General features: G+C 36.5%; 1 protein-coding gene across 1 annotated transcript in view; it reads left to right on the forward strand.

Moving 5' to 3' along the window:
- Positions 1-17,628, forward strand: part of TMX3 (thioredoxin-related transmembrane protein 3) — a 29,315-nt gene extending 11,687 nt beyond the window's left edge. Inside the window, exons 9-16 of the mRNA XM_014938695.1 lie at positions 2,284-2,350; positions 4,562-4,660; positions 6,975-7,032; positions 7,930-7,983; positions 8,292-8,348; positions 11,211-11,340; positions 13,425-13,493; positions 14,601-17,628. Coding sequence (XP_014794181.1) covers positions 2,284-2,350; positions 4,562-4,660; positions 6,975-7,032; positions 7,930-7,983; positions 8,292-8,348; positions 11,211-11,340; positions 13,425-13,493; positions 14,601-14,864 — 798 coding nt within the window. The 3' untranslated portion in view covers positions 14,865-17,628. The remainder of the gene's footprint in view (positions 1-2,283; positions 2,351-4,561; positions 4,661-6,974; positions 7,033-7,929; positions 7,984-8,291; positions 8,349-11,210; positions 11,341-13,424; positions 13,494-14,600) is intronic.
- Positions 17,629-17,920: the final 292 nt, after the last annotated feature.

A 17,920-nucleotide genomic window follows, 5' to 3' on the forward strand; every position in this document is an offset into this window, starting at 1 on the left:
AAAGTTAAACAGAAAATATATAGAACTCAAAGTGGACCATACAACCTGCTTAAAAAGGTAGATAATTTGCATTTTAGCCAATTCAATCATGACAGTCCTTTCAATGACCACTTTCATAACTAGTTTGGGGGTCTGAGGCATGAAGTACCACTGGTACCATAATAATCAGAGAAGTGAAAAGGTAAGTTATTTTGTCCTTGTGCTGATCAAAACATTAGTCTGCCCAGGGATCAATCTATCCAGTCTACTGGCTGCAGAATTCTCATGTGGCTCTTTGGAGAATTCTGTAAGAAGGAAATAATTTGCAGTTAGTCACAAGGGTGGAAAAAATTGCTGTTGCTGTTACTGTTGTTAGCCTAACCATTTTTGCTTAGGTGTTGAAGCAAAATCAAGAGGCTTTTTCATTTATTGCCTGATAATGTGTGACTTCAAAAATCAGTTTGAGATTAACAGAGTAAGAACTAGCATAATTTAATTTTTTTTTAGGCACCTGTGTTTTCCAACATCATAAGTAGAACTGACCTCATTATAAATAGAGGCATAGAATCATAGAATGGTTAGAGTTGGAAGGGACCTTAAAGATCATCTAGTCCCAACCCCCCTGCCATGGGCAGGGACACCTCCCACTAGACCAGGTTGCTCAAAGCCCCATCCAGCCTGGTCTTAAACACTTCCAGGAATGGGGCATCCACAACTTCTCTGGGCAACCTGTATAGTGTATTCTTAGATTTCCAGAAAGCTTGTATGAAAAACTGTCTCAATTTGAATATTGCTATTTGCACTTCAGTCCCAGCTGAGCAGAAAAAGTACTGTTCACTTATGAAACCACTGGTTGCTAGTTATAAGGCTTTGCATGAGAGTATTCCCTGTTAGGCTTTGTTCTATCAGCTTAGGTAATCATGTTCCAAGCTTCAGGCATCTTTTGTAAGCCATAAGGTGTACATAAACTGATTTGTCCTTTTTAGATGCTCAACTTTGATTTGAGCAAATAAGAGAATAAAGCATCATCTCAAAATAACCACTGTCTTGCTCATTTGTATGAGCTGTGGCTTTATAAACCTCTGGCTTTTACGTTTATTTTCAAGGAAGGTTATGCAGAATGGTTACAGAAGGTATGTCATTTGGGGAAGCAGTCATGATACTGTTCGTATGTTTCACAAACATCTCAGTAGATTTGACAATTCAGCCAACTTCATCATCAAAACTAAGGTCATTATACAGTCCTTTCTTAACCACAAGTGCTATTAGAATTTCTTCTTAGAATGGCAGCAAGCAGTAGGGAGTAGATGCAGTATGTATTCTGTGGCAGCTTACTGAAAACATAATTTTAATAAAATTCTTTTAAGTTCCAAGGGAAAGGTTTCAATACCTTGTAGTTTTTTTTGAGTATGTTGTTGATCATCCTAAATACCATATTCAGGATGGTAATGCATGCATTCGTTGCTCTGTTTGCCTGAATTAGGGCTATTTGCAGTCCTATCTGCGGAAGCTGTGTCTTTATATTCCCATCAGCCCAAATGACAGGAAATAGCCCAGATTTAATGGGACATCTTTTCAATGTTACTGTTTTTCTATGCTATTATTGACTGGCCATTTAGTAGAAGTAATGGTATGACAAGTATGCTGACAACAGCACAGATTGAGAACAGAGAGCATCGTTGATAAAACCCTCAAGTTACCATCTTCTCTCTAAAGTTCATGTCCAACCAATAAAATATTCTTCATGCTGCTGCACATGCTAGTAAAAATCCTGCTTCATTTACATTTTATGAGACCTGCCTCTCAAAATGCAATGTTGTGTTACTTTTTAACACACGAGGGGCAACGGGCACAAGTTGGAACATAAGAGGTTCCACTCAAATATGAGGAGAAACTTCTTCACGGTGAGGGTGACGGAACCCTGGAACAGGCTGCCCAGGGAGGTTGTGGAGTCCCCTTCCTTGGAGATTTTCAAGACCCGCCTGGATGCAGTCCTGAGTAACATGCTCTGACAAGCTCTAGGCAATCCTGCTTCAGCAGGGGAGTTGGACTAGATGATCTCTATGGTCCCTTCCAACTCTAGAAATTCAGTGAAATTCAGTGAAATTCAGTGAAATTCAGTGAAATTCAGTGAAATTCAGTGAAATATGTGGAAGCTTATAAATTTATTTTAGTAAATGTATACAGAAAACACTAAAATGTACTCTGAGATTTTCCCCATTGACTACATTTCTAAGATTTTCTTTATTTGTTTAAAGATATTTTAATCTTCCATAGATTAATTGAAAACCACTTCTCTTTCAGTATGTGACGTTGCCTGAATTGCCAGCTGTTCTGGTCTTCAAAGATGGAACTTACTTTGTTTATGATGGTAAGACAAAATATTTAAAGTATGAAGAAACTGGAACAGGGGATTTTTTTGAAGGTTTAGTTGGTGTGCTGGGAAATGCCCTGGTTTTATGATAAATAACAGCTCCTTCGTGAAAGAGAAGGGAAAAAACTAATTAGTTCTTAGGGAACAAAATGCATTTGAGAAGGAAAGTGGTTTTAGGAATACTGAAGTAGAAGTAATGATGTTTGCTTTGTGTTATCAGTAAGATTTACCTTCTAGTATTCTTGCTTTGCTGGTATTAATGCACTTACAAAGCTAACCCATCACTCAATGTCCAAATTCATGATACACAAAGTAGAAGAAAATACTTGCTGAAGAGGAGTCACACATAAAATGACTTTTCAGTTTCAAACACTTAATCAGATTTTCTCTAAGTGCTCTTCCTGACAGTCAGATCTCTCTTGAAGTTAACTCGATATTTTTTTTTCAGCTGTTTACGCTGCTCAGAGATCATGTAAAAGGGTCTAGTTTGAGCCTTCTGTGCCTTGGCAATACAGACTGTACTTTCTTAGTGCAGCCAGCCTTCCTTCAAAAACTGTGAGGAAACTGATTCTGCCTTTATTCCCAATATTAAAATTTGGAGGGCCTTAACTGATAGCTTTGAGCATGTGTGACTTTGCAATTTGTGTTACTTGAATATTGGTAGTGGGAAAGGACCAGACAGCACAACCTCTCCTGATGTGGCTGACAGGGCATATACTACGCATACATAGGACAGTTGACCATTCAGTCTGTTTTTCCCCTTCCTGAGAGTGTCTCTCAAAAAGAGGCTAAGGAGACGTGGGCTTTTGTCACTGAAGCAGAGGATATGCAATTTTGGGCTTGACAAACTGCCTTGACTGTCTTTTTCAGTGAGTAGACTGTAGAATGGCCACCTGAGACTAGTAGTGTTTCTAGCAGTGACTACTAGTGTCAGTGTTTAACGTCACTTAACAGCAGTACACCTGCCATTTACATAAAAATGTATATCCCTATGTATGGATATCCAGATATAAATGCTGGATTATACTCAGGCTGTCCTGTAAAGGCAATGCTTTATAGTCTGTTAGATGCCTGCACACACATGTACTTACATATGCATATAATGGGTTGGCTTATAGGTTCACTGCTTATTTACAAAAACATCTACTCTTGATTTAAGTGCAAGTTTTCACGTTAAGTTGAAAACACATGACTCAGAAGATTACTCTGCTTTTTTAATTTCTGAGGATCAGTGGTGCCACAGCAAAATGCTCCAGATGGGCCATCAAGGATATTCTTTGTGATTTCATAGAATAGCTGTACTTGTCTCCCTCTTCAGTCTGTTGCTTTACTAATCATCCTCCAGATAAAAAGTCACTCTACAGCCTCCTTGATTTGCATTTGATTTATTTATTTTTAAACTGACTGGAGAAGGAGAAACACTTCTGAGTTGCTTATTGCCATGTGACCCAGTCGCTTTTTCCACATCTTTCAAATCAAACAGAAGAGTTGTAATAATCCAGGCTTCTAATTTATGTTGTAAATATTTTGCTCTTTGATAAGGTACTTGAAACATTATTGTAAATGAGACAAGTTATAAAGATATGGTGTAAGAGTCTGGATAAGCTTATGTGCAACTGTCATAATTGGGCAGAAATTTGAAGAGCTCACTGTAAGAAAAAGGTTAAGCAAAATCCATTTCAGTGCTCTGGCCTTGTCTGCTGTTTTGTTTTGGTGCTTTTTTTTCTTCCCCATAGCAGGGGAATGGGATGCAGATCTATGGAAAGCTTTACACTTGGAATTGCTTGCTACAATCTTCTGACTATTGCTAAACTGAAGCTAATGTTAATTCATTCAATTCAATAGGATTTAACAGAAATGTATTTATTTAATGTGCGTTTATATGTGTGTGTGTATACACATTGTATATCTGTTTATGTACATTCTTCTTTTTGACTTGTGATTAAGATCTAATTATAATGGTGACTCTGTACAGGTTAAAGCATCTAGCATCTGAAGCTAACCTTCAGTATAACTGATTTGGAATCACATATAAATATTTGTTCATTTACCTTCACAGTGCTGTTAATTCACCTACTTTGTCTTCGTTTCTTCTCTGTAGTACTGAAAGAAAGAAAGCTGATACCCATGTTACCAAAAAAATTAATAATTTTTAATGCATGATGTGTGTTTAACTTTCAGTATTTTTTTTCTGTTTGTTTTGTTAAGAGTATGAAGATGGTGATTTGTCATCCTGGATAAACAGAGAAAGATTTCAAGGTTATCTTACTGTGGATGGCTTTACGCTATATGAGCTTGGAGATACAGGTGAGATGGTGCTGTCACTGAACTGTTTGACATCTCTTGTACTTAACACCAAGAAAAATTAAAAAACACTAAGAATGTGGTCTTTTAACCTCAAAAATTAATTAATATCAGAATTGCAGTTGATAGTGCCAATCTTTTTTTGATGTTGGTGAGACCTGTTCTGTTGACTAGAAGCTTCATCCCAAGCCTACACTAGTCCTTTCCTCACAACATAAAAATTAGTGTGTCTAATCCTGTAGTATTCACAAAAAAAATTAGCAGAACTTTTAATTTAAGAGCAGCTTAGGTTTTGCATAAATTACATATTAACTCTTGGAATGCCTACAGGGAAATTCAGGACTGGATTTAGAAGTATCAAATATAGATGGGTTTATATGTCTTGCATCTAATGGATTCAGGTATCTTTAAAGTACGTATGATAAGGAAGGGAAGAGAGTGTGGACCTGTTCTGCAATACGTCAGCTTTTCTCTATTAAAATTTTTTGCAAGCCAAACAAAAACTTTGTAGCTGAGTGACTTCTGGAATAGGCAAATGACTTGTGCTGTTTTTGAGGTATTCATACTCTGAAATAGTGGAAGAAATGGTGTAAGTGTTGATTTTTCCAGCCCAGGATACCTTGTAGCCTACATTCCAGTTCCAAAAAAAGTTGCTTATATTCAATGCAACATTGAGTTCTTTTCAGGTTTTAAAAATTATGGAATGCCTAGCTTCTAACATGTTTGTCAAACTGATATAATTATACCTACCTTTTAAAAGGTTGTTTACAGAAGTGCTGTTGTAAATTGTTTAAATGTAGCATATTACTTCATGGTACATTTTTGTCTAAAAATTCTTCAAATTACCAAAAAAAAATTGAGTTACTAATACAATGGAGAAGCCACCACTTATTTTTAAAAGCTTTATGTATAAATACACTCTTAAAAGTAGTTGTCTTCTAGTGTCTTAGGTAGTGTCTTAGGGTGTGGAAAGAAATGGGAAAAGTGAGGATTGAGGTATGGAAGAAACTGGGGGGCGGGTTAGGGGGAAGCTACTGCTGTTTCACAAGAAGGCCTGGGAATGAATCATTGGTTTTGCCCGCCCTCAAAACTCTTCAGTATTACTTGAACAAGAGCAGGTTTCTTTTTCTGAGAAGATTTTTTCTTGTGACATGGTGATAGGTAGGAATTGAACAATAGATTGGTACGTTGGGAAGGGTTATGAGTGAATCATGGCATCCAGAGAGACTTAACAAGCTATTCTTCTGCACGCTTGAAGCTTTAGTTAATCCTCCTGATGACTCCACTGTTAACAGACCTGCTTTCCTAACAGGAAGCGCTTTGTCTGGAGAACATTTGGCCAGCTTTCTAAACATATTTTGGTCTGATTCAACTTAGGAGGCTTTGGCTTTTTTTCTTTTAATCAGAAAAACTTAACTAACTTGTTTTTCTGATGTAATGAATTCTGGGCTTTGCCAGTAAATTTTCCATGTTTTTTTTTTTTTTGCAGTAAGGATAATACTCCAAATTTTCAAGTGTTAAAAATAGTTGGTACTGAATCCATGCAATAGTGATTCCATCACTTAAAATCAGCTTGCAGTTGCCATTACAAAATAAAGTTTTTCATTGCCTCATATTTAGGTATATGTAAATAATGCAGCTTGGGTAGGGAATTAATTTTTATCTGTGTTTTTCTCCTTTTAACTTTTTTCTATAGATAGGCTTTTCATAGAACACTAATGGTATGGCATTAAGCTACATCCATGTTTGCTTTCAGTAGCTTTAAGAAAACTACAATTTGGTCAGCTGGAAGAGGCTATTTGGGTTGGTTTATACCTGAAAGTAATTCCTATCATAGAATCATCTAGGCTGGAAGGGACTTTCAAGATCATCTAGTCCAACCATCAACCTAGCTCTGACAAAAAAACCGTCACTAAACGGTCACCCAGCACCATGTCAGCCCATCTTTTGAACACCTCCAGGGATGGTGCCTCAACCACCTCCCTGGGCAGCCCATTCCAGTGTTTGGTAACTCTTTCAGTGTGAAAATTTTTCCTAATATCCAACTTTAACATCCCCTGGCACAACTTGAGGCCGTTTCCTCTAGTCCTGTCTCCTGTGACCTAGGAGAAGAGACCCACCTGCGCCTCTCTACAACCTTCTTTCAGGTAGTTGTAGAGAGCAGTAAGGTCTCCCCTCAGCCTCCTTCTGTCTAGGCTGAACAACCCTGTCCTGGAGAGTATCTAATCTTCTAGATTGGAGTGTTTGCCATCTGATATTTTGTATTTCTCTTTAACAGTTTCCCTTTTTTAAAAAAGTATTTTATTCCTTATTTTAGGAAAACTTGTGGCTATTGCAGTCATTGATGATAAAAACTCTTCAGTGGAACATACCAGGTACAGAATTGAGTATTGGTGACACAGTGGGAGGAATGTGCTGGTATGACAGAGAGAACTTTGGAAGTTTCTTAAATATTCAGAAATGCTAGGTTAAATCATAGAATCATCTAGGTTGGAAGGGACCTTCAGGATCATCCTAGTCCAACCATCAACCCAACTCTGACAAAAAAAAAGGTCATTAAACAATGTCTCCAACTTGTGGATGTTCTCTAATTTATGACTTGATTTAATATATAGCTCTGTTGAAGCACTGATGGGAATTCAGTAACACTCTTCTGCCATTTGTTAATGAGATCACAGGAACAGTGATCACAGCTGTTTAAAGCTATTGTGTCACTTTCTAAACATAGACAAGAGTACTTGAGTTCAAATGACTTTGAGATGAACTTAGTAAGTTTAAACAAATGACTGTTCTTCAGCTCAGTTGCATTAAAAATTAATTTAGTGGTGCTAATATATTAGTTGTCTGTGGAATTTATATTAAGAAGAGGCGTTTTCAGTTGGGTTTGAGCTTGCTGAAGAGACTCGGAGGAGCAGGCCCTCCTCCTGTCATTTTCTCATTGCCTACATAATTAGATTAAGAAAATCTCGTTCAAGTACTGTGTATGCTATTTTCCCAGACCTCTTTGGATTTTATTCAGAGCGCTGCATCTTCCAAAGGCAATAGGTGGAGTGACTGTGCTTTTCTTCTGTTGAGACTATGTGGTAGATAGACTTTCAACACTTAGAATGCAAGCGAGATGAGCGAGGTGTGTTTTTGTTAATAGAACAGGGAATCCTTATTGTTTAGGAGATGCTATTTGCTGCTTACTGAGGAAATCTCAGTGTTTATTGTTTGCATGTTGACAAAGTATATCCTAGTTTATCAATGCCACTGTTTTTTTCCCCGTCCAGACTAAAATCTATTATTCAGGAAGTTGCTAGAGATTATCGAGACCATTTTCACAGGTAGGCATTATATGGTACTATGGTATCTTAAGTGAACTTCTGCATTAACCTTTCTAAGACAGCAGTCATTCTTTTCTACATTAAAGATGTTGTAGTGCCTGCTTTTATATTCATATACTGATGTTTAGTAAGACCATTCCATAAACTGAATGCTGACTGTCCTGTAGATCATCAGTTTTTGAAGTATATCACTGCGCATGTGCTCTCATCTCCAGTTACAGGAAAAATATTTAAGGAAGAACTTTTGCTGAAACCCATTATTCTGTTTTCTTTTTCATCCATTCTGCTTTTCACTGCTTCTCGTACAGGGATTTCCAGTTTGGCCATATGGATGGAAATGATTACATTAATAGTTTACTAATGGAGTAAGTAAATTCTTATTTGAATATTATTTCTTGTCTTGTGTTTTCCATGGGTTAAAAAAAATAAATTGCTGTCCTGAGAATTCAACATGTAACATAGTATCAGTTGTTTGTTAAATTAAACTGCATAATTTAGTATTAGAAGTGTGGATTACTGATAATACTGATTGACAATGCTTATCTTTTAGGTCTATTTTGTTAAATTAATTACTCTGTTAGAACTGTGGGGTTTTTAATGAAGGAAAAAAAGGTAAAAGTTATGTCAACTTGTAACAAGAAATGTAAATAGTGGTTATGCATTATCTATGGTTTTCATTTCTGGAGAGTCACATTTCATTCTTGATCCATTTTTAGAACATAGATAGAAATATGCTTCTGCAGAGAAGGAGATTAAAATGCATGGAAGATGCTGTCTGCACTTGATATGTACCTGGTACATTTTGAAATATATATGTAGTTTAGCATGGTGCTTGGTATTTGCCCTTATTATGATCCTTTTCTAGAAATGCACAGTTAGAAAGTTAAGTTGCTGGCATTTACAAGTGAGTACTTGTTCTCACTGTTTGGGTGGGAGAGAGAAGCTGGGGTCAATATGCCAGCTCTGTAAGTTTTTTGAACCCCTTTCCTGGGGATCAAAGCGTGAATAAAGCAGGTGTTCCTGCCCCTACAAGTTCTGGGAGCTTCATGGGGATTCAAGACACACAAGGTCTCTATTTCTGTGGAATGCCCCTAGATTGACACCTGAGTACAATTAATTTAAAAACAACTGTCTTGCAATTGAAGTTAAGTGATGTGATTGATCTAGTGCTTTATGGCTGCCAAGAGTGAGACCTTCCTCAGTTCATTATCGCTTCTGCTGTGCAGGCTCTTTTGTCTGACTGGCTGTTGAGCTGTTTCAGCCTGTTTTCCTGGCAGAAAAGTGTTTGCTTTTTTGGCTAGGCGAGTTACTTTGCTGATCTAGCAAAACCCTTCAATGTCTTCCCATATATTCTACTGAGTACCAGAACTGATGTGCAAAGAAACAGGGGAGGGAGATCAGGTCCCTGGGAGGATGAAGAAGAAGGGAAAGAAGACAGAACTGCCGCTTACAGTGGCAGTGATTTAGTAGTGGCGGCAAGATTTGTAGAGCTGGATTGCTTAACTTACTCTGCAAAATGCCTGATCTTGTAATTTGTAGTATATGGGAAGTTGCTGTTGTAGTACTCACAGGCTTTTAATTGCTTTCTAAACCGAGTGTATACGTTTCCAGCATAAATGGAAATCAGCAAAAGAAAGCAGCAAAATATGTTCAGTGATACAAGAAGCTGCTCTTCATGTGGCTCCTTGAGTAATTCGAGTAAAACCGCATTGCAAGTGCTTCAGTTCTCCACTAGATGGCAGCAAGTGGAAACAGAAAAAGCCTGAATAGGGAGCAATCCTGCAGAATACTTTTTTACTCTGCACGTAGGAACAAATTCTCTTCCTTCACAAAGGACAAAGTGTTGTATACATTCGTTGGAATAGTAGCAGTCCCTGATAGAAGTACACTTATGAACTTGGCTGTAACGTCATTAGTAAACATTATAATTTGTCTATCTCTTCAGCAGTGGATGAACATGCTTTTGTTGCATTAAAAATGGTATAGCTAAAACCATGCACAAAAGAAGAAAACAGAATATTGTTTATTTTACTGAAAGCAAAACTACATCTTTGTGTAAGCTAAAATATATAGCATCATTGGAATGCCAACTACAGATGTATTTAGAGTACTAATTCTTCATCTCTTGGAAGAAACGTATTAAATATATTTTCATGAATTTCTGTATAGCATATAACATGATTATATGGAATTTATATTTTGGCTGTTCTACAACCAACACCAAAAACCTTAGTTACCAGACTTTTAATTGCAATAGAAGTACTTCTGGGGGTTTTTTTGAGGGGGGTGGGGGTTAGGGAGGTGTCTTTTCTGCAGCCAAGTAGTAAAACTTGTTCTGTTTTAGCTGGGATGAGGTATTTTCGCAGAGGTTGATAACTTGTACCAGGTACTTGCAAAAACACCTGATTTGGTTTGATTGTCTGCCACTTGCGCACAAAGAGTACAGGAGTTTTTGCACCTTATTTAATGTATTTTAAATCTTGATTGTTGAACAGTGCGCTTGTGCAGCATTAAATTTTCCTAAAACTCATCTAATTTTGAATTTAGGGCTCCTTTGAACAGTAGATTACACTGGTGTATCTCCAGAGATAATTTCTAATCTTTTTTTCTTTTTCTTTTTTTTTTTTCTTGCTTTCTGATTCTGTGATACTAAACAATGCTTACGTATGTGAAAGGTCAACTGCTGAGTAATAATTGTTTCAAAACTCCGTAGCTCATCTGCCATATCTAAAAGAGGTGTAGTAAAACTCTGGTTGGTATGGCTTATTCTTTCGACTTGACAGGCAGAGGTTGATTGATGGAGCTGGTCAGTTGGACCGTGGCTGTATGGAACTGAATTTTTGTACTATACTTTTGCTTTTGTGCACTAAACACTTAATGTGTTGTTCAAATAGTACATTTCGAATACAAGGCTATTGTCTGTGATCTCTTACTAATTGTTAAGTCATAAGGTACCTGTTTTGCAGTCACTCTGGGTATGTAAAATGCAGTAAGCTTCAATAGCATCCCTGACACAGACGTGAAGGAAAAATATTAATGAGAAATATGCTCGTACTGTTCTGGTGATTCTATTCCCCCTTTCGTCTTGCCTTTAAGGATCTGCTAAAAGGAACACACAAGAAGTGAAGATAAATGGATACCCTTTTAAATGGTGTAGGAATTACTTGAATTGAGTGTTTTACACAGTAGTTCTTTAAATGCCTAAACTATGTGTTTTATTTTTCCAGTGACTTGACAATCCCTACTATCGTTGTATTGAATACCTCCAATCAGCAGTATTTTCTACCAGATAGGCACATTGAGAACACAGAAGACATGGTTCAGTTTATTAACAATATCTTGGATGGTACAGCTGAAGTAAGTCTTCATTGTGACCTGGAATATGTTGGTTGGTGTTTATTTCCTTGATGCTAAAGTATGGGGGAAAAAAATTGGTTACTCTGATTGTTATGCCCAGTGTTGTATCTTCCTGTCTTGGGTGCTGTTGGAGAATAGATGATTCTGAATTCCTGAGATGTGCTGTTGCACACTCTTTTGACTGCAGAACCTTTTGTAGAAAGCAAGGGGTTTTTTATTTATAGCATAATGTTAGCTGACTTTTCTTTATATTCCTTTTGCAGGCGTCACTGGTAAATGGAGAGCTTTTTATTCATCTCCTGGTTTGCTTTAAATGCGTTTGTTTAAAATTTATCTTCTTTATGGTGCATAATGCAGCTCTGCCCTTTCTTTTGGGCAGTAAATTAATAAATCCAATAGGTTCAGATTAAAAAAATCAGTGGTGTACAGACACAACCTTACCCCTCTGCTCTAAAATGAGCTGTCTTTTGTTAAGACAGCAAAATGAATAAATCCATCTGGAATTGATAACTTGGACAGTTTTTTAATGTTGGCAAAACAAACTCAGGTTTGCTCGTTTCCCTCAGTGTACTGTAAGTTGGACAGAAGGCTGGGCTGTGTGGATGAGGAAAGAGATCGTGGATCAGAGCTTTCAGTTGCACGTATGGGGTACAAAGGCCACGCAACAAAGGGGGGCAGGGCTAACAAATAATTTGGCTGCCTCCTGGGAGAAGCCTATGTTGTTTTAAGCCCCAGTTCACAGTATATTGCATGTTTGCTGTGTTAGCTGAATCCCACTCCGTGTTACATCTGCAGTTCCAGGTCGTCAGGTGGTAACCACAAGTAACCCTGTAGATCGTTTCCTTCATACAGGGTACTTTGGTTTATTTAATCTGACAAATTGGTGCAGCAACATAATATAGGTGAATTTACTGGCTGTTCATGCTTTCAGTTGCAAGCTGAGAGGTATTCCTGTAATTTATTTGGTGGTTCTTTGTTCCTCAAGTCTTGCTTTTTTAATGCTTTGTAAATTGCATTGAATTATGTTAAAAACATCTGTTTAACTCTACTTAAATACATCCTTCTGGATGAAACAACAAATTAATTCTGTCTGTTTTTTAACTTTGAGGAAATTCATTTGTGAAGCCTTTTTTTTTTTTTTGCCGTGGTGCCACTTAGGTCTTTCTACCTTTTGTTTGCAGTATTTCAGTGAGAAGGATTAAAGGTCTGTCTAAATTCATGCCTCTATATGTATGTGAGAATGCTAACACAAGACAGACAATACAGGATGTGACTTCATTTAAGCTAAATAGTGTCTATAGACATAAGATGGCACTACTTGGGCTATGTTCAGGGACAAGAAATTATGCAGCAGTTGAGGAATGACAGTCTTTAAAGTACACTGATACACAAGATGCAGACTTTGTGAACCACAGTGGAATTTCTGAGAAGTATAACACTCCCCCACCTCCCTTCCTTGGGAAGTGTTGGGATTATTCACCTTGACTTTCTTGTTATTTTCTCTAGGGCCCTATAGGTAGCCACCTGTGAGTCTGTTTCATCTTTGTAGGCTTTTATGTAATTTGAGGGGTTTTGGTCACGGTCCAATGCCGATCATGTCCAAAATGTAGATTTTCTTCCCATTTGTTTCTCTGGCAACTCAAGGCGGGTGAAAACTGGTCCTGTTCAACAGACAAATTGCCTTTGGTTTCATTTAGTTTTTGTGAAGATTGCTAAATTAGGTGGCAGCGTAGGCATAGTATGTCATGGCTTCACACAAGTTTTCTTTATTATTTCTTCGTGTTACTTAGTTCTTAGATCTTTTCTAACTGCCTCTGTCATAATCCATAAAGAGGTATCTGTCAGCTTCACTGTTATAGTTTGCACTGATTGTTTAAACCAATTGTGAGTGGATTTTTCATGAGACTATTGAAATATTTATCCATGCTTAGAAGTTGGAGTATCTGGGCCTCATGAGATGCAAGAATAATTACTTTTCATTTCCTTCTAAAGGGACTTAAGATTGCAAGGTCTGAAGAATGAACTTTTGGATTCATAACTGAAAAGTGTCAGCAGTTTTGACATGGTTCCATTTGAAATTTCAGGCACAGGGTGGTGATGGACTTCTGCAACGAGTCAAGAGAATAATCTATGATGCCAAGTCTACTGTCGTGGTAAGTCTTATTTTTTGTTACATTAAATGGTACTGTCGTCAATCAAGATCCAAATCTTTTCAGAGGATTTAGAAATATTTTTATATGTTTGTTTATATTATATATATGTTGTGTACATATGTGCAAAGCCAAATGAACTGCTTGATTAAAGTTTTTAATAATATTTTCCAGTCTGCTAAATATTCAACATGCATTAGTTTCTTCATTTTTCACTTTTTTTCTGTATTAGTCTGACATGTATTTTAAGGGATAGAACAGGTGGAATTCAAAATCTCTTCCTTGACCCTTTTGACATCCTTTCACTGAATTTGATAACAATTTCACCTTCTGAGAAGTGTTATGATTTCAGTCTAATTAGGGCATAAAGGGATAAAATACTAAACTTGGTGTAGTTTTGAAGGGAATTTTTTTACTGTCTTTCTTTATAGGTTAGTTATGCTTAACTGAATTTCGTTGGGAAGATTTACACAAATCCATTTCTTTGCTTGTCCTACACAAGCAAAAAAACCTGTGCCTGTGAATTTAAATTGATACTCACCTGTTTCTGTGTGAGTGGCTTCCAAACTTCTGTGAATGTACAACGTTTAGCCACCAGTTTCTCAAACTGAGTCTTCCCTCCTGTGCCATTAAACTACTCTTCAACACGGAGCTGTTTCATAGCAGAATGTTTCTGCAGATCCCTTCTTGCTAAGACTGATTTTTGAGAATGAGACACAAATAAAAGATGAAACAGGTTGCCTCAGAGTGTTATTTTAACGCTGTTAAAACAGTTGTTTCTCAAGTTTCAGACAATGAATACGACATACAGTTGGCTTGTTAACGTTCATCTTCACAATGCAACATTGTAGTATCTGAAGTCCTAAGACTTCTTTTTAAATGAACTTAGAGTAGTAATGGGTAAAACGAGGACTACTCCTCCTTTCTGGGGGGAAAAAACCAACCAAAGTAAAAATCAATCGAACAAACCAAAAAAAAAGGCAAGACACCAAAACCCTGTCTGTCATTTTGGATGTTACTGAATAAATACCCAGAGTAATAAGAGAAGAAATGCAGTAATTTTGTATATTCACTGAAAGTATTTTTTACTTCAAATTTGTGTTTTAACAGTCTGTGTTCAAGAGTTCACCACTTCTGGGATGCTTTCTCTTTGGGTTGCCCCTGGGGGTCATCAGCATTATGTGTTATGGAATCTGCACAGCTGATACGGATGGAGGGATCGATGAACATGAGGCAGCTAAAAAGGAAAACGGTGACCAGGAGCTGACGGACGAAGGCAGTGAGGAGGAACAGGAGGAAAAGAACGGAAAATATACAGAACTTTCAGATGGAGAGCTTAAACAGAAAGACATAATGGAAAAGAAAAAAGACTAACTTGTTTAGCAAAAGAATTCTCTAGAATTTCCAAATAGACTTATTTATTGAAGGTAGTCATTTATTGATGATCTTCATGAAAGAGGACCTTTTTGTCTGCATTATGGTAGTTTTGACTTGCATGTATTCAAATTTTCTCAGAAATTGACAGAAAAAAGTATATGGATGTTCTCTTAATTGTCTTTAATAGATTAAAAAAGAGCAATTTAAACTGAAGGAATTTGCGGGTACAATTCTACACTGTTTTGGTTTTTTTTAATTTTTGAATTGCTCATTTCCAGAACAGTGAGATAAAGATGATATCTCACCTTGATGTATGTGATGAACTACTTCTATGAACTATTCATTCATATAAAATTAAAGCTGAAAAATAAGAAAGATTAAGAGATCTGTAAAGTCTTTCAGACCCTGATAGCTAAAGACAACTTAGAGTTTTCCAAGAAGTCACGTGCCCTACCTGTTACACACTATTTTGGAAAAAAAACCCAACTTTTCTGTTTTCTCAAGTTAAATGTAAGTTATTAAGAATTAGAGGACTGTTTTACCATGTAATAATATAATTATTGGCAGTCAGAAATGTTTACTTGATATAGGATGCGGGAGATATATGCAAAATTAAGTCTTCATTAGTGCTTTAGCAGCTGAAAATACTGAAAAACTACGTTATAAACATTTTAGAACATGGTTACCTGTTAAATTGTTTTGTATGTGTGCTTACACAAACTTGTAGTGCAGACGATCTTTGTTTTCTGAATCCAAAGTAAAACTGATAAAGGAAGACACAAATATAAGCACCCTCTGACTACACTTAACTCTCCAATGACAAGCTTTTTGAATGGTGTACATTTGCTTCACGGTATTTGGTTCAGATTGTTATATATCTTTGAGCTAGTTGGTGTTGATACTTTTGTTTGAGACTGTTACTTGCTCTGAAGGTGGGAGTTAATGGAGCATAAGGTTAACATTCATAGAGATTGGTCAGAATAATTCCTCTTTTTCTTTTACCTATTTATTCATAAAAGTCCCTTTTAATACAACTCTGTGACTGTGCAAAGGACTAATTTTTTCTAGGGTTAAAATCTCCAAGGATAAGCTATAAAATAGCCTTTGGCATTGATGTCATGGAGAATACCACAGAAATAAAACTTACATTGCTCTTCCTCTTAGTATTCATGCTGGGTTTCTCCTATTTTTTTTTTTTTTAATATTTTAAAGGCTGCATTACTGTATAATACAGGTTATGACATCCTCCTTATAAGGCAGCTTGATCACATAAGAAATTACTATGTTATAGCACTAAATCCAGGAATTTTAAATAAAAAACCACGGGTAAGCCTAAGTAGAAAAGTTCTATGTTTGAGTTAACCTGGTGATGATAGAAGTCATAACCAGGGAAAATGTATTGCATCCTTTTTGCCTCTAGGAAAGAAACTTCTTTCTTCTGTTTAAGTAGCTTGGTAATAGCTGGCTTCATGTTGCAGTACAGAGTACAGTAAGTAGATGCCTGACATCATAGATTTTTATCATGCAGTATAAACAATATCTAAGGAGATTAGGTTGGTTTGGTTTTTTGTTATTTTATTTTCTTTTTTTCAGAAAAATTCCACCCCTGATTTTGTGTCCAACCTTTTCCCTTTTGGGAGGAGAGGAAAAAAATGAGTTTGTAAAATACTGAGTAGCAAGTGTCTTACATGGATTTTTTTCCATTTTTGTTCTTTTTCCTGTTATGAATTGCCTTTTTTCATTTTTTTTTAATTATTATTATAGCTAGTTATATGTAGTGACTTGAGTTTTCTTGCTTTTCAATTTTTGGCAGAATCTTTTAGGTGTAGTTTTAGTATATTTGAAGAGTGAGATGTTTAAAAATGTGTTTAGAACTTTTTTTAACATGGTGTAGAATCTTGTGTTGTTTAAAAAATAATAAAAATCCCTTAATAACCAGCCTGCAGATTTCTTTGGACTTTAGCACGACTCAGTGCTGATAATCAAAATGTAGGACTCCAAAGGCAGTAATTTGATTTCTTGATTCGTCCCTTTTGTTAAGATTTCAAATACAGATCCATTACATAGTTAATTTTGGCTCGGGCAGGAAACCTGCAGTTTTTGACTTAAGGAAAAAAACCTGAAGTGGTCATTGAAACACTGCTGTTCCTTCCAGGGTATGCAGTTAAAAAAAAATATATATATAAAAAATTCTGAATCCTGCTGCACTGTTTCAACTATGAGCCTTTGGTTTTGTGGATATTTTTGTGTTTATAACGAGTAGAAGCCAAATAACTTGCTGAGAAATCTGAGGTACGGACATGAATATGATAAATACTGTGTGAGGAACAGATCGCACCAGGATCTGCTAAAACTGTGACATTTAACTGCTCGAGTTGGGAGGAAAGCGTGCGTCAGTCACTTCTGAACTGTCATATCTATCAGATGTGTACTCAACTGTTGAAAGTTAAACTTGAAATGTACTGCCATTTTCACCAAGTCCTTCTCCCAGATATATTCAAGAAGACCCAGGGAGAAGAAAATCATACAAGTCATATACCAGGTGCCAGCAGTGATGTGAAATTCAGGGCTTTGCTGTGGCCACTCAGTCTGGAATGCTGGCTGACAAGAGGATCTGGCATTTTATTTTGTTTTTCTTTAGTCTTTAAAGGTTTCTTAAAGCAACTTCACTGTAGTAACTTCAAATTAATGAAATAATGCTGCTTTTTTAAGTCAAGTGTAAGCCTTTTGGTTTTTTTCTGTAATAAAAATATTTAAAAGAGCTTTTTTCCTTGTCTTCATTTACACTGTGTTAAGGTAGATACGACATGTTGTGTAGGAGGCAGTTTTTCCATGGACAGTGGTAAGCTATTTTAGGCACTGAGTAAGGCAGGACAGAAATGCAGCTGGGAGCTTTTAAAAAGAAAAATTACTTCATCCTGTGTAGTACCTTCTTGTCAATATTTTGAAACTACTGTCTAGAGGTAGTAGTTAATATTTACTTGTCTTTTGTTTAGTGAGCATCCTGGTAGTATAAAATGAATGCCTTTCTGAAAAAGACATTTTAAAATACG

The sequence above is a fragment of the Calidris pugnax genome, unplaced genomic scaffold (assembly GCF_001431845.1).
Source record: "Calidris pugnax isolate Ruff unplaced genomic scaffold, ASM143184v1 scaffold13, whole genome shotgun sequence".
Lineage (NCBI taxonomy): Eukaryota > Metazoa > Chordata > Aves > Charadriiformes > Scolopacidae > Calidris > Calidris pugnax.